This window comes from Onthophagus taurus, chromosome 2, assembly GCF_036711975.1.
Source record: "Onthophagus taurus isolate NC chromosome 2, IU_Otau_3.0, whole genome shotgun sequence".
NCBI classification, from domain to species: Eukaryota; Metazoa; Arthropoda; class Insecta; order Coleoptera; family Scarabaeidae; genus Onthophagus; species Onthophagus taurus.
Genome location: NC_091967.1, coordinates 3,243,611 through 3,262,038, shown reverse-complemented (window position 1 = coordinate 3,262,038; position 18,428 = coordinate 3,243,611). Strand labels below are relative to the sequence as shown.

At 36.2% G+C, this 18,428-nt stretch overlaps 1 protein-coding gene across 13 annotated transcripts in view; it reads right to left on the bottom strand.

Moving 5' to 3' along the window:
• Positions 1–18,428, bottom strand: part of LOC111415120 (Rho GTPase activating protein at 19D) — a 177,934-nt gene that overhangs the window by 121,263 nt on the left and 38,243 nt on the right. For 4 of the 13 annotated variants that reach the window (XM_023046632.2, XM_071193889.1, XM_071193890.1 and 1 more), the window contains exon 2: positions 9,571–9,621. The exons of the other annotated variants lie outside the window; for them this stretch is intronic. In XM_023046632.2, the coding sequence (XP_022902400.1) occupies positions 9,571–9,573 (3 nt within the window). In that variant the 5' untranslated portion in view covers positions 9,574–9,621. The remainder of the gene's footprint in view (positions 1–9,570; positions 9,622–18,428) is intronic. 13 annotated transcript variants of the gene reach the window in all.

Sequence of the window (18,428 nt, the reverse complement as noted above, 5' to 3'; positions counted from 1 at the left end):
ACATAGTTTTGGCGACGCAGATCTTGGGCGGGTACACCTTAAATTCCGCGAAAAACAGTAAAATATATAGAAAAATTCTCTAACTTTAGAGTCCCAAAAATTGAAAACTAATTAACATACTATCAGGTATGATTACCAAATCAGAATGCGTATACTTAATACGAGATATGTAATAAACGCAAAGTCAAACAAAGTGCCAGAAGAGAGTTGAGCGAAACGCTTACGGAACAACAGAAAAGTTGTTAAGAAAGTGATGAACCCAAAAATTAAACACATTACAACAAAATTTGACAATCAGCCAGAAAAGTCATTCTTTTATTACCAACAACAACGTTACAATGCCACTTAAATTGTCGAAAGACTATGTAGTAGCCGTGTTCAATAAAGGAAAGGTATCCTACAGCAGTTTTCAAACGCTTTTACAGCATAAAAGTATCTCTGGTATGTACTTAGATAATTTTGTAATAGAATAATATTCTGCAATATTATGTTAATTAATAAATAGAACCAGCGTCCACATATATCCGTGCCATCGACATTGTAATAGTTCCGATATACCACGACGTTCAACGGCATTGGACGTTTATGTTGCAAACTTAATCACTCATACAATAACATATATGGATCCATTAACATACAATTCACAGTATGAAAATACGACCTTTAACAACAGCCGGGAACATTTAAAACAAATTTCGAAAATTAGATTATCCTTTACAACAGATTGATACAATTGTGAAGTTCTTGTCTGTCATTTGATTGAGTGTATATTATCAAATAAATCAGTTAAATCGTTAAATACAGATTCATACAGAAACATCATTATTAAAAACTCATTAAAGAAAAAATGTCTCTATTTCGCTGAAGAGGTTCATAATGAATTCAAATGCAAGCAATGCTCGTAGATGGCCCATGATACCTGCAAAAATAGTTTGGACAAAAGCTGTGTGAATTTTGTAGACACCGACCTTAAACTGTAATGGGGCCGCTACACATTCTTTTTTTTATTGGCTTATTCGATAGTTTAGCAAAATTGAAGACTTCTATTAATTTTTTATTTTTCAAACTGGGCCTTAGTTTTTCAAAAAAAAATAATGAAAATTTGAAAAAACTTTGGATACGTCACCGTCGTTTCGCACGCGGTTGGTTGAAATAAAAATCAATAAAAGGTGCATGAGCAAGATGCCACGAGAATCTTATGCGCTAGAAGAAGAGATCCGAACGATGCACGTTTTGTTGATCTTCTTGATTTTACGTGAAAACCTCGTAAACGTTACCAAAGCTGTTATAGAGGAGATTTGAAATTTTAATATTAATTATTGCAAAAATTAAACAATTTTAGGATCAGAAAATGTAATCAATCCTTCTATTTTTAAATACTTTATCGATTTTTTGAAAAATGATCTTTCCATTCAATTGAGGGTAACGGCCATATACGGTACAATAAAAATGTGCCATGAATTTTTATATACAATTTAATGTAACTACAATTAAATTAGATTTTAATAGTTGACTACTTATACAATTTTGTTTAATTGATCTCATTTTGTAAATAATTGTTGTAGCGAGTTTTAGATACTTATTATCTTTACAGAACAATTATATAATATGCAGTTGACTTGTCGTTAATAATAATGAATTATAGTATTTTATTAATATACTGTGTTTCTACTTATTATAAAAGTCGGACAATTACTAACAATGTTTAAAGGACTAAGAATATAATTATTTATAACGTTTTTACTCGTTTAATTACCGTTATTGTTAGAATTTCGCGCCGCCATTACTATGATATGATATACAGAACGAGCCCTTTCCAAAAAGGTATCACACACTTAAATCGGACCATTAAGAGGCTACTTTACCATACAGCTCGGCAAATTACAAAAAACATATATTATTTATGAAAATATTTGGATGAAATTTTGTACATAGCTTCTTCTAACAATTCTACATAACGCATGGTGAAAATTTTTAAAGTTTTCCAAAAAAAGGGGTTTTTTTCCTCAATATTATACAATTTGGTCGTTCTTTTTTAGCTTGCATGATAGTATACTTGAAAATAGTAATATTTTTCAAATAAATTTTTTCAAAATTTTTAGTTATAAAGGAATAGTTTGTAATTTGCTAAAATTGCAAAAAGGTAGAGTAAAAATGAATATTTTCCGTCAAGATTCCCACGAAGTATTACCACCGCGTTAGTCCCGCCTCTTGCCGACTGAGCGGCGCTTACATCGACTCTCTTCATCGAAGCTCCTTGTTTTATCTATTACTTTTTAATGTGGTAGAGAAAATAATCATTTCCAAAAGTACGTTTTGAACTTTATTTTCCGTGATTTTCTACTAATGATTGTGTAATTTAACAAAATTTTTGAATTTATAGTCAATAGTTGTTATTTTATTGTGTACTATAGTGTTAGTTTAATTTAGTTTGTGTAAAGTTTTTATAAACAATGGGTAAGTATGTTCATCTAAAAAACTACCCCTTAGCATTTAAAGATGTTCTCGAAAAAGGAGTAATAGACGGTAATAATTTACGATATAAATTTTTATAAAATCTAAAATTTCATATTTTATAGTCCGAGATTCAATTGAAAAATGTATTCATTCCGAAAGGTAAGTTAAATTTTATTAATTTTATTGTATAAACTGTGGCACACATAAAAATGACTTATTTAAAAAGAATAAACCATCACAGTAAAAATTAAAACGATACATTATTTGAAGCGATACCATAAGATAAATAATACAAATGATGCAGAACCAAATACTGATGGTGGAGAATAATTCATTCAACTGCAACAAAACTCGCATTAAATTTATTAATGAGTCAAAAGCAGGGCTTAGCAGCTCATTTCTTTTATGTTTTATGTGCGGGATAAAAAAGAAGCTTACACTGAAGAAAGCAAAGAGTCTATTGAGATAAACTCTGCTGTTGTTTCTGTTATCTGTCGGTACCGGATATACACAGGCTGAAGAATTATTGTTATGTGTTTGTTATTTATGTTAACAAAAACATTCCAAAAATATCAAGAAACCGCAAGTGACATGGCATAGCAGTCTATGAAGAACGCAGGTAAAGAAGAATTAATTTAGTTACAGCTTCAGGAAAAGTAAATAAAGACTGAATAAAGACTGTAAACGCTAAACGCTCGAACAACATCAATTACGATACATCATCCGGAGTGGTACTGCTATAAAATAATTGTATACAATAAAATAAAATACTCGTGTATACAGAGTAATTCAGGTAGGTAGCGAAAGCCGATCAGGGTAATGATAGCAATTCGGTTATAATTTATGAGTGACATTTCACACGAAGAATATAAAAGAAAGAAGAATTTATTGGAAACTTGCAAGATGGATGCATTAACAGAAATAAAATACAAATTCTTACCAGAAGCTAAAGTACCAATCAGATATGGATCCAAGAAAGGTATCTGTGCCTAACTGCATCGAGATTTGGTGATGTATGTAGGATGAGAAATGACACGTCCTGCTTAAATAAAGTTAAATCAATCTTGTACTCGAAATTTGCTAGAAATAATAACACTAAACATGGCCAAGACTATGAATGGCTTGCATTAAAAAAATTTGAAAGTAAATATAACTTGCCAGCAAACTCTTGAGCTCTATTCATCCGTAGGATGTATGGATTCTTAGTTGCAAGTCCAAATGAAACAATAAAAAATGAAAATGCCATCGTCGAGGTGAAGTGTCCAGCGAATTTCAAGAGCTTACATCTATTCAACGATGGCAAATTAAAATTTTCTAAAGATTTTTCTAGTCAGGGCTGTTTTATTTATTACACTATTAGCCATATTTTGTATACTTCAATCATTATTTAATATTATTATTAATTAGGTATTACATATTATTTCATTTACTTATACAAGGTGATGCAGACCATGCAGTCCATTTTTTAAACAGAAATATTAAAAAAGTTCGAATGAAAAGTAATAATATTCATAAAGGAACCACATTTATTCAGCTATTTTTTCTTTAATTTTTGTAACTACCTGTGTTTTCAAATAAAATTACTTACACGGTTACTCTGAGACACCTGTATATCAAACGAACGCATAATAATACAACAAAGATATAATTTATAAATGTTGTACCGAACTTTTCACATTCCCTGTATTGCAAATATATCTATTTTAATATAAAATGAAGTTATAAATGTTATTTTCGTTTCAAAATGATATAAATGTTTTATGCCTCGCAAAATTATTTATTGCATTTGAAATTGATTTTTGCCTTACATTCAATTGAATTATAAACCCATAATCTTAGATGTTCTCAACTTCTTTCTCTAATTTCTCTATTAAAAAATTAATATTCTATTCATATCGAAAAAAAGCGTTAAAAAACTGATATTTGCGTAATGTAAATTGTTGTGAACCAAAATACTTAAAAAAACAAACGTAGTAAAAAGGTGGGCTACGACTACGATTATTAATAAAAAATCAAAATAATAACTAAAATAATAAATAAATTGGAAAGTCAATAAAAAGATTGATTGTAATTCATAATTAAGAAAAATTGTTAATAAACAATAATATTTAGAAGAAGTCGTTTAATTTCTTCATTAACAACATCGACGAGAAAAAGAATCGTAATAAAATAAACACGATGTTTTTTTTATCTATAAAGGGTCGGGCCTAGTAGAAAATAAACTCCGCCTCGTTGCTTCCGAACGTCCGTCGTCTGCGCCCCTCAGAAACTGACCGACCTGGTAAAGTGGGCTCTTAACAAATAAATTATAGTTATGAATGATTTTGCTTTTCAAAAAACCGCCTGGCGCCACGTACGTCTGGAAACAGGTTCGTGTTTTGTTGCACTTTTCTAAATACCCATATGATTTAGCGACGACCAAAAGTCACTTTTGTGTAGAAGACACTATACGCGTTCTGATTTGGTAATCATACCTCATATTAGTTCATTAGTTTTCAATTTTTGGCACACTAAAGTTAAACAATTTTCTTATATATTTTACTGTTTTTCTCGGAATTTAAGGTGTTTCCGCCTAAAATCTGCGCCGCCAAAACTATGTTAGGCTCTACTCTACGAGATCTTTCTAATGAGCTATTAATCATTAAAATCATTAAAATATTACAAACACCGATCTTTTCGCTTATTAATTATGCCTCGTAGACGTTTTTTGTCTATAACACATTTGCTTCATTTTGTAGATAATGAAACGGTTTCTAATGAAGACTACCCGGAAGAACATGTCAGATGGGTCCTTAATAAAACTCGGATAGCGGATTAATAAGGTGCAATTTATAGAATCTTCAGAGGTCGCTTGCAGGCGAGGAATCTTCTCAAGCTGACGATTTTGGTACAATAAGAAAAAGATAATTATGAAAGATACAAAGATATTTTCTGTTATTTTATTGTGCTACATCAAAATTATGAGAAAGTTGAGTTTAGGCCAGTGCAATGAATTTGAGTAAAAATGCCTCAAAAAAGAAAGTTTTGTCAGCTAAAAAAGTCTTCTCTATGTTGTATAATAAAAATAACAAACAATAAATTGATGTTAATCTCAACGTTAGTATCTATGTCAAATGTATAATGAATTTAAATTTATACAATTTAATAGTAGTATAAAGTATTAAAATTTAATACTTTTCATTACGAAAAAGAAACCAACTTTCTTTTAATTTAATCAATTACGAAGAAGATATAAATTTTATAAGCAACAAAAAACAATTTTCATTTTATTGTTGTATAATTGGTCACTTTCGTCTTATGATAACAAGAAAACCTCTCTCTTTTCGCAATTACTAACTTGATAATGTGAGAAGATCGGTAATCAATATGGTTACTGCCAAAATAATATAGCATCGTTTGAGAAAATAACATGTCGTTTCCAACGTGTGATGATGACCGTAGTGAAAGTCAAGTCACGATTATTAAGAAAAAGAAAATATTCGAAAGATGACTCTATCTCGTAAATTGACTTAAACGACTTCAAAGATTTTATGTAACAAGCTCATTATTTATTCCAACTTATTAAAAAGATTTGGAAATTTAAATGAAACAGTTTTTATGTTGATATGAGAGTTTTGATTTACACAAATTTCACCAAATTCGAAAGTCGATTTGATGTGTTTGGTTTGGTTTAAGTTGGTGTGTGCAATCGTGCGTTTTAGAGTATGCATTTTAATTCGCTTAATAGAAACCGTCAAACATATAGCCGGTGTCGAGGTTCGTTTCTTGGGTCATTAAGTTAGCACGTTTATTATAATATACAGCAACCCGTGTCAGTTTTATGGCGTTTAGGCGCTCGTTGTTAAGGTTTAAGAGAAATTTCTTAGAATGATCGTAAATACGTCTTTTTTATACGCACTATTGGGATTCAGTTCACTAATTGTAAGTTGGAAAGTGATGAGTTTGTCAATTTCAAAGTCTTTCAACTAGGTTGATGTTTTTCTCGTTTTCATAATTCACACGTTTATGGTGTAGAAGTGTACTCGACAATAAATTTAGTTGCGACGATCGCGAGCATTCCTTTTCCACTCTCTTTGTATACCTAACGCTGATTGAACTTGACTGACCATTCACTATTATAAATCTCCCAATGGTAAAAACAAAATCCCTTTCCAGCTATTTACATTAACATCGCATAACAATCAATCTCCGGGCAAACCACATCATTCTTCTCGGACACTTATCTAAGATCTCCATAAATAATTATGACTTACGATGACGATCCCGCGTGTACAACATCTCTATGTAATCGCAAACATGAATAATTACTTAGCCGGTGGTACTCGAATCGACAGTTATTTATGACGGCCACTTTTTGTCTTCGTTCTTCTTACTTTTTGTGAACGAAAACGACCGAATTTGACTTCCGTTACCTCTGGCGCTACCGCGCCCGAGAAATTAAGCAGATTATACCTTTTCCATTCTCTCCTACACGTTGTCTCTCTGCTCAACAATCTTCTTATCAACAGATGACAGTGGTAATTATAGTTCTCGAAGTAGGCGTCCTTATAACACAAACCAAAATGAGGACACCAGGAAGTATTATTATTATACATAATATATAAAATGATATATTATCAGAAAAACTATAAGAGTTATATCAAGCTCATCTTCCAGTTAATCTCAGATAAATGCAAGAAGCTGAAATTAGATTGAACTTAATATCTATCTTTAAGCTAATCTACCTTAAATGGAATAACTTAGGGTTAGGACTTGGCGTATCATTAGAATTAAATTACAATTCAACAATATATCTTTATAGCATCTCTTAAAATTTCTTCGCATTGAATTTTATGGTTTCTAATTTTAATGGTACAAGATGGAATATAAGCACATACGATCGATCTAATACGACTTTCTAATTAATTTTAATTAATAACCGGCAGTCTCTATTAAGTAATTACATTTGCCGATTCATCATTTCCTGGCTAAGTTTACAAAATTAATAAATATTAATTAAGTCGCCCCGTAAGGATAAAAGGAAAAACGATTGAAACGAAAAGGTTGCATTTCTTAAGAAACATTAATTCAAATCGACTTTTTGTTTAAGATCGTTAATTATTATTAAATAATTTGTATAAACTTTGAATATTTTCATTCTGCAATAATGTAAGTCTAAAAGGTGTGTCGACTTACGGGTTTGGCTCAACGTCGAATGGAAACCGCCCAAGAAAACGTGGTTAAGATAGCTTTCAGGAAGACAAAGTTTTATCAGGGGAGGTGTGGTCGTTTCTACCACACCAGAAGTTGAGTTCAACAACTTCTTTAAACGCTTAATTAATAAATATTAAGAATTAATGAAACGTTACATATTTATAAGTTTATATTTAGGTGCATTAGATGATAATGGTGATTTCTATGGAGAAAGTATAGAGATTTTATTGCATTATTAGTTTATTTAATATATAGGTGGTGTCCAGGGTGATTTTTTGAAGTTTCTTATTTTTTGTCATGTTCTAACATAACCTAAGTTTGCAACTTTTTAGTTCAAGATTCATTTGCAGACAATACAAAAATCAACAAATAAGATCTAACAAGATGATAAATATTTTACTGTTCAAACATGTAAAGTATAAGTAAATAAGAAGCTTTTGTTTACTATTACCTAGTTTATAGTTGGTTCACATTATTACCACATTATTCAATACTTTAATAGAAATGAAATAATCTTAACAGCATTAATAAGTTCACATCGGATAATTAAGTTTTATTAGACAAGATTTAACACTACTTAGACCCACATACTTTAATAAGAAGATCAAAAGGGAAATGTGCCCATAAAAAGTCAAGTGTTATTAAAAAAAAGGTATAAGATCGTGCATTAAGATTCTTTAACATTTATAGGGTTCCTACTAACATTGGATGTAAACCAAAAAACCTTACCATAGTCATCGCCAATAGACATAGCAGTTACTTTAGAATGGTACTTTTAAAGAGAAGTCCTGCTTACATAAATTAACGCGTTCTAAACGCCTTTTAGCGCCAACACTAAACCCCAAATTACAACTAAAATCAACAGAAAAAATGCTTCAGGGCTTGTTCACACTGCGGCGCTAACGGCCCTCCATAAATAACCCAACGTGTTCTACCTGTTCTTAACCACGGACGAGGCTATTGTATGTAACATAGCCCACGCGTTAGCTAAGAACACTACTGGCTCCGGTAAAAACATGTGCTTTGCGCGACGCCTCAACGATAGACCTAACTTTGTATTTAAAGCAAGAATTATTGATTATAGACCAAAAAAAAAAGTAAAAATAAAGAAAGCGTTTCGAATTGATCCGAAGGATAATAAAGCAGTCGCCGAATGAATACTCTCTACTCTAGTAGTGATGTAACGACATAACGTAACGATAAATCCGACCGGCTAAACTAGATTAAACTTCTTTGTAAGAAGCAAATATCAGGAATATTGAATAAGCCTTGGTTTATCTCAAGAAAACATCTTCCATCCAACCAATTTTAGCTCGTCTATTCAATGGCATTCAAAAGTTTCTGGAAGTCAATTATGATAAATTGTGTGCCATTCAAGAGCAACTGTTGGTAGTTAAGCTCGACTTATATGAATTTCTTATGCGAGATATTGGATTTTACCTGAACTCACATACAGATGGATTAAAAGGTAATTTAGATCGAAATGTGAGTAATACTATGAGATCACCTCAATTTACATAAGACACCGACACAAAATATTGCTAAGGTGCAAAGTTATAAAGGGAACGACACGTAAAGAAAGGTCCAATGTAAATCACATTTGACGTTAATTCGCTTACATTGTTCACCTTCGGCAGGACGTACGTACTTAGCAACATCTCACGCCGCAGACGGAAGAGAATGAATGAAAATAAACTGCGAAAAATTTATAGAGAACCGTGCGTTGGTTGATATTCCATATACGAGAAGTCTGTGTGGGTCGGGTTTAACAAACTATCGTTTACTTACAACTCGAGGCACTTAAAAATATGTACCCATTGTATTAGACCTATCTAGCGTTATTATAATACATGCCATTAAGGTTCGTTTTATAATGCTAAATGAATTAATTAAAAAATTGATAACTGAAACGAATCTTACCATTTATAAGTCCTAAATTAGTTTCGTTTTCGTATTATTTCGTCTGCTTACCTGAAAGAAAAAAATTAATTACTTATTTTAAAAAAACTATAAATTATTCGTTTTGCAATGCGATAATAAATCACCAGGAATAACAAATTGGAAACCGTAATCGCAAATTACACAGCCGTGTCCTTCGATAATTAGTGTTTACAGAACTTTTCCGGGCGCTCGAAATAGGTTTTGCAATACGATTGATTGTGCGTTAATTAAGATTGGTCGTTAATTATAGGATTTAAAGTTAACCTTTTCTACCACCGTCAGATTTGTTATAATTTAGATACCCTACCACTATACATTAACATGTCATGAATAAATTTATAATATTCTTATGTAAATTATGATAATAAATAATTATAGAATCTATTCGCGTATTTTGATCGATTTGTTTAATTCAATCTTATTATACACAGTGATCACTAAAATGTCAGCAACAATATTACATCATCTCTGGCTCGCCAAAGGATTGAACTACGCAATTGCCCCGAAGAAGGTCCCAAAGGAGGAAATCATCTGCGAAGTGGAAGCAGCTGTTCGAGGGATGCCTGCACTGAAAGCCGAAGAGATCCGACAAGAAGTTGCGAGAGTATTGAAGTCAGCAAAACCACAAAAATCCAACTTGACGGTTGGTGAAAAGAAGGCACTCCGATCTATAAAAGAAAAATCAGAAATCGTCGTGTTACCAGCAGAAGGGGAATGCCACCGTTGTTATGGACAGGAAAGAATACGACGACAAAATGATGAACTTACTGGACCCAGCCACCTACAGGAAGATCAAGAAGGACCCCACAGACAAAATCGTTAGAAAAATGAAGGAACTGATAAAATCCACAGGAATTCCAGCAGAACAGCAGAAAGGTTTGTTTGTGCAGGCGCCGGTACCACCAAGAATCTACGGACTACCGAAGATTCACAAACCAGACGTCCCCCTCCGCCCTATCGTCAGCGCAATCAACTCCCCAACATATCAGCTGGCTAAACATCTTGCAAAGATTCTGTCCCCCTTTACAGGTAACACGGAATCGTATGTCAGGGATTCTACACATTTTGTGGAATCGGTAAAAGGTGTAAAGCTGGATGCTGGGGATATGTTGGTAAGTTTCGATGTGGAATCCCTTTTTACTACGGTACCAGTTAAGGATACTGTAGAGGGTCTTCGCCGAAAACTCATTCTGGAGGATTTACCAGGATACGTGCCAGATCTGGTGGAGTATTGCTTATCGTCGACGTATTTCAGCTGGAAAGGAGAATTTTACGAGCAGTTCGAAGGGGCAGCCATGGGATCTCCACTATCGCCAGTTATAGCTAATTTTTACATGGAATTATTCGAAGAGGACGCTTTGAAGAAGAGCCAGTGGAAACCAAAACTATGGCTCCGATATGTGGATGACACGTTTGTGATATGGCAACATGGTCAAAAACGGCTCCAAGAGTTCTTGGATCACTTGAACTCTCAACATCCTATGATTAAGTTCACCAAGGAAACAGAAACTGCCAAAAAACTACCTTTCCTAGATGTGTTGGTCACCAGGACGACAAATGGAGATATAGAACTTGGTGTATACCGAAAGAAGACCCATACCAACAGGTATTTACAGGCATGTTCACATCATCATCCCCAACAGAAGAGATCCGTGATCCGTACATTATTTCAGCGAGCAGCGAGACTATGTGAAGGAGAGAACTTGAAGAAGGAACAACACTTTCTACGAGGCTTTCTACTTCGAGGGACATCAACCAGGCCATCAAGCAACGAAAGCAGAAAGAGGACACGGTAAGTACAAAACCACTTGGATTTATCTGTCTTCCCTATGTTTCAGGTGTAACGGAACGAATTGCTAGGCACCTCAAGAAGAACGATATCGTAGTGCGGTACGGCACGGTCAGCAAAATTCGGAACACACTCCCGATAGCCAAGGACAAACTAACTCCATTAAAAGGAGCGGGAGTCTATCGACTATCGTGTAGTTGTGGGAAGGTTTATGTTGGCCAAACTGGACGCAACGTCGAGTGCCGCATCAAGGAGCATGAGAGGGATGTAAGGCTGAAGAAGATCCAGCAGTCGGCGGTTGCGGAACATTGCCATGCAGAGGGGCACCGAATAGACTTCGAACAAACAAAGGTGCTGGCTAGGGACAACAGATACTACCAAAGACTGACAAGAGAAGCCATAGAGATTCACCGACATAAAAATAACGTCAACAGAGAGGATGACTGGGAGCTTAGCAGAACATGGAAGATGGTGGTGAACACGAAGACCTCTTCCCGCCTCACACCGGACGCGACGCAATTAGTTATTAGTTAGTTTGTAATTAGCGTTAACTGATTATTAATTAGTTTTTTTCCGACTTATATATAGTTACCGATTTTTTTTTTTTTTTTTTGATCTCGTCACTTCGAACCAATTTCTGAAGAAGGTTGCAACATGGCATCCGAAACGTCAAACCTTTTATTAAAAGACGCACGGCAAAACCCGACAGTTTCTAGTGTTATTTCTAGTTTTAGTTCTAATCTTAGTTTAATTCACACCGGCCGTGAAAGCCTTCGCACTAATATTACATCAACCTGAAGCAAAACCTTTTCATATTGTGATGCCTCAGCAGGAAGCGGGTGTGTCGAGACGTGGCGACCAATTTCAAAAACTTTGCTGACTTTTTATCGGATACTGTATATATTAGTAAGATTCAAGAGATATGCTAATTTTGTTTTTCTCGTTTATATTATAAATTAAAACAATCTGCTTTCTTACTGATCGTATATTCTCTTAATTGACCACAACTGAACACAATATTTCTTTTATCTTTACGATGAGGACGATTAAGTGAAATGTGGCGAATGCAAAAATGCATATCAGACGATAAAACTTATATAGCGGTGTGACATCTGCTTACAATTAGTCATGAATTTTATTATCCAAGCTTTCTACTGGCAACGTTCGTTTCCGTATCGTATGTCATAGACGCGTATCAGTTCGGCAATTTCTTTTCGGCTGTAACTTCTGTGAGATATAAAATGGTAAACATGCTTCAGAGGTAAGTTTCTGCACACCATCGCGTCATAAATTCCAATTTGCTCCATCGAGTTCCAGAGGTTTCACTCGGCAGATTTGCATCCTAAATCCTTAGCCGCGACTTTTACCAGTTACTATATTTGTTGTCACCGTTAGAGGCGTAATGAGAATTGATTCGTCGGCAAAATTAGCCGTTAGATGGCCGTGTCGTATGCACTTTCCATCGAGAACTCTCGAGTGTGCAAAAAAGAGCGTCGATGACCGCATCGGAGACCGAGATAAATGGGACTTTCCTCTCCGACATACGTGAGATCTGAATATACTCGTCATAAGCGTGCAGATGAAATCTGATGAACGGATTGACTGATGGACAACCGTGTACTTATAATGTGGTTACGTCGCGTTGCTCAGCATGCGGTCGCTTTTGCGATTTGCGCCGGGTCAATTGAAGATATTTTCTCCAATATATCAAAGAGAGACATAGAGATAGACGCACGATTTGTTTTTATATCACATTCATAAGAAACATTTTGAGATGTTTGTAAATTCTATGAAAGGATGTAACCGCAAAGTATGAAAACGCGTTTTAAACGTCCCGACCCAAGCACTAAAACAGTGCCCTGTGTACTTGTTGACTTTAATTATACATCCTGATCGCATCAAACACAGAATACGGAACCATTACGTCCGTATAAGTTATCTCGAGACGTAATAATGACCGGCTGTCGCGTAGATGCGCGAAACGCATAATAATATACTGCAGATATCTGCTTCGGATTTTGAAAAAGGTTCAGCCGTATGTCTACTATAAATAATTTAGCGTCGAGTTTTGCAAAAGACAAACTTACGACGACAATAAAGACCAACCGGAGCATGCAACCTCAATACTCGAGACGGACATTGTTAAAATCCCTGCACGAACATTAACCATAATTGAAATTCCGTAAGGAACAGCCGGACCGGCCTGGACTCGATGTCCGTATATATTTATACTTCGACACCGATCGTAAACCATGGCCAACAAACGACCCATACAATAAAAAAAAATCCGTATGCATTCTGCGGACGATATTTCACATGCCTCACCGTAATAAGGTCATAATGACTGGTTTATTAAATTAAGATAGCCGTTAATGCCCGTGCGGCACTGTAAATAACGGAGAGCTGGCCGACTTCGCGCACTTGCGAGACATTTCAGGATTAACCTACTGAAATCGGACGATTGGGCATATGCCGTACCATTCGAGACGACACTCAATCGGACGGTCTTAAGTTAATAGAAAACAAGGCCCAATCGCTTATTTTACAAGATCCGATTTGCATATAAATTGCCTGAGTAAGAGTCAACTTTCGTTGTATCGTAAAAAGTAAAAATTTAGAACATCGTATTACTTAGCGGCTTCTAATTTATAGGCTCATGAATGAATTAGCGTTCGCCGGCAAACAGCTTTCGCAAAATCGCTTTTAAGGACCTTGAAAATAGCGTTAACGTCCACCATCAACAGACTCTTTCAATCCTCGGCAAGATATAGAAAACATGTCAGAAAATAAATTGCAAAAATAAAAAGCAAACGTCGATTGCTTTTACAAGTTATTTAAGTTGTCTATGCGGACATTGGATTGCCTTTGGTGTCCGTCTTCATTAAGCTATGGTAATTACCAATTTCAACGTTCTGCTTTCTCTTATTAACGTGGAATGGCCGTTTTGATGCGCGGATATCATGACAAAAGTCTTTCACGACGTGAAATAAATTGGTATAAACTTCAACCAACTCAAAGCATCCAACATAACATAAACTATACTGACTTATAAATAATGAAACTGAAAGTTTTTGGATGACAATTTTTTTTTAATTAATATTATGTTTCAGTACAAGATTAAATGAAGTAAATTTGCATTAATTTGCAATACGTTTTCCGGTCGTCGCGTTTTTATAGCGCGAATATAAATCAGTGCCCTCCAAACTGAGTGACAGGGCGCCTAAATTATTTATGAAAGCGGTCCGAAGAGAACCGTTGCGTCGTCTGTTTGCAAAACGAAAACGCGGCCAGCGAGTATTCAAGAATCTTCAGGTAGGTTTCAGCACCGCCGTCTCACCTCTATCGTTGTGCGTTAGACTCCCGCGTATAAATCTTTCCACACAAAGATAAACTTTACAGACGGATTATGCACGCGCCAACATCCGTATAAGGAAAGCGAACCGCTTCGGCCGATCCGTTCTGCGACGACGTCGGCTTTTTATTTCGCGCACACGCGCATTCCTCCTCCTTGAATCAGTCAGGAAAAATGATCGGGCTAGAGATAAGTGATATATGTCCCCTCTCAATCCTGCAGCCTGCTATTTAACTATATAGATATATTTACCAAAAATGGGCAACGTATCGGTATTGGGAAATGTAACTAGACGGACTGACTACTTTGTCATTGCGACTTTCATTTCCTTCATAACTATTTACGCGTTTTTCCGGACCAGGCAAACTATGCGAGTTGCAAAACTTTAGGATCGGTCTCGTTTGTCAGGATTAATTTTCGTAATCGGTGTCGTAATTTTGCGTTTAACGATTTCCATAAATAGTTTAAGATATATTCTGTCTCGACAGGAGGTCTTATCTGATATTAAACGTTTTGAAGTAAATAAATTGTGAATAGTTCTATGGAATGTCAAGTATAAGTTAACTTAATTTAGTATATTGACTTACAGTTGAACCATTTCAATCTTAGTAGATTTTTTTTTGAAATAAGCACAGTTCAAGTAAAATTACAGGAAGCAATAGTGAATGTTGACGGAGGAATTAAGATCAATGGAACCCCCATTACATTACATTACATTACATAGAATACATATCGGGTAGGCGGACCAACCAACCTTGCACCGCGACCCTAAGGATCTATTGTACCCCGATAGATATCGTTATCAAATTTCACCGTGCAGTCCAATGCTCTTAACGAACATTAATACCTTGCTCGGCGAAAGGTCATTCAGATCTGTTGAGGAGATAAACTGCGACCCAAAAATCGAGAATCTGATAACATAAAACATGCTCAACCGTCTCTGCTTCCTCCGCACATAGTCGGCATTCATCATCGTCGGCTAAACCCAACTAGTTGAGGTGTGCTTTTAATCGGCAGTGTCCAGTAAAAACACCCATTAGAACTTTTATGCTACTACGGGCAAGTCCTAAAATATTCCCGGGTCTCATTCCAAGAGAACTGGTCCACAGTAGGCGAAGTCTCTCTTCAGCCCACAGTCCAATCCTATATTTGGCCATCGCAAATGATACACCAACTGCTGGTTCCCACAAACGCTTCAGCGCTGCCATCTCGTGCTAGCTTATCTGCCGCTTCATTGCCAGCAACCCCAGAGTGACTCGAGACCCAGATCAGAGAGACTCTGTTATCACAACTCAGTGTGTTTAATGTTCTCTTACAATCATTAACCAGAGCCGACACCGTTTTCACGGCTTGAAGCGCCTGGAGAGCGGCTTGACTGTCTGAGAAAATTCGTACTGTCATGTTCTTCACCCCTCTTTCAAGAAGGATTTTAGTACCCATGTCAATAGCAAATACTTCCGCCTGGAATACAGTACAGTACGTACCCAGGCTGTAGGCTTGCTTAATTCGAGGTGTCTGGCAGTATACTCCTGCTCCTACCCCTTCAGGCGTTTTTGATCCATCTGTGTACAAGCAAATGTCTGCCCGAACCAGAGAATTTTCATTCTCTGCTCAGGCAGTACAATCTGGTATCGAGCATTAATCACTGATAGTGATACCGCCAAATCTGACGGCATTGATAGCACAGTATCAGTGCTTATAATGTCTTCCGCAGCCCATTGGTAGGGCATGTCGGAACAGTTTTGAGCATATTGCTTAAATCTGTAAATGGTTGTTCTAGCCACTTTCTCTATATGCAAATGCAGAGGAGATAGGCCAAGCAGAACCTCCATTGCTAGAGTTGGCGTTGTGCCTATCGCACCAGAGATTGCCAATCCAGCTACTCGTTGAATTCGTGAAAGTTTACTGATAACTGAAGTCTGTCGGACTTTCCTATACCAGGCTGCTGCTCCGTATGTGATCATAGGTCTAACCACAGTCACATAGAGCCAGTACAGTCTTTCAGGGGTAAGACCCCAATTTTTTCCACAAAGACTGCGACAAGTCCACAAGGATAGTCTAGCTTTGTGCAAAACTCCCTGCAAATGTCCATTCCATGACAGGGTTTTGTCTAGGATTACTCCTAGATATTTGACTTCCTTTGAGAAAGGAATTTCTTCACCTTGGATAGTTGGGCGGATTAGTCCATCCAACTTTCGCTTCCTGGTGAAGGGCACAACAATTGTCTTTTGCGGGTTTATTGAGAGGTTCTCTCCCTTACACCAAGCGCAAATGGTACCTAGGGTCACCTGGAGAACTTTAGATATCCTCGGCAAACAGGTTCCTTTGACCATAACGACAATGTCATCAGCATAAGCTTGTATTTCCACACCAACGGCTTCGACTATCGCAATCAGATCGTCAACTAGGAGGGAGATAACACCCCTCCCTGCGAGCAGCCACCTCCCGGCCTGAAGCGTATCGTATCACCGTGGAGTGAAGTAGAAACTATTCTACTATCTAGCATATTGCGGATCCAACCCGCTATAGTTGCTTCCACTCCCCTGTCAAGAGCAATAATGGAACCCCCATAAACAACATACGTTTTGCCGATGACACTGTTGCCAGTGCAAAATACAGCATATATAGGAATACTGCCAAGACTAAGATGATCACGAGAAGTCACCGAAAAGGCAAACGTGCGAGTTAACTGCGAGAAAATAAAACAAGTGTCGTCAGGTGGTAAAGGTATGTGAGAAGACGTCAAAACTCATGGATCAAAGATTTGCGCCGTTGGTTCGGATCTTCAGAGGTACTGTATCACGTACCATTATAGCCAGTTGGATCGCCAAAATTCGTAAAGAGGGTGGTGGACTAAGAAAAAAGCATACAAAGTACGTCATAAGATTTCTACAATCCAAAACAAACTCTAATTTCACTTGTGATGATTCTATATTCTTTGACGCATTTAAAATCGTGACTTATTACTGACGTAAGTTAGTTAAGTAAACTTTATTGAATCTTTCATAAACAAAACGATCCAAATGACTCACTTTTACCCAAACAACTAAATTGAATAAAATCTAAAAATACATTCCCTCAAAAAACTGCAAAATAAAATTGATTACTGAAAAAAAAAAAACATGGGAAGGGTTTAAAAAAAACTCCCTAAGCTTTACGTAGGTATACGTTCCCACATACACCCAGCGAATTAATAACGCGCGTTTTCCGACATGTAATATTTCAATAACGACCGCCTCCCGCTAGAACCCGCGAACGTGCCAATTTTCTCGTTACAATAACCGACGGTGAAGCGATTTTTGCAGGAACGTTGCGCAACAACACCTCGTACACTTTCAAACAGGCGCAGAGACGCGAGATTCAAACGGCGAACGGCTCGTAAATTAACTAGCGCGGGATAATTGAAAAGAAAGTGTTAGGCGAAAGTGTTAATACAAGATCGCTATTGCCTTATTCGATCCGTTTTTCTTTAGGCATGCTACCGAAGTCGAGCTACGCGAAAAGGCGCACACGTTCCGAGTCGTCGTCGAACTTGGAGTTGGTTTCGAATGAAAAACATGCACATCTGGTCGCACCACCACACTCGCTACTCCGTATATGAAGAAGCATACGCGAGTTGGCTGCCTAATGGACCGACATAAACCGGCAAAACGCATTTGTCAAAATATCGTCGCAACCATTTGTATCTTCACTGCG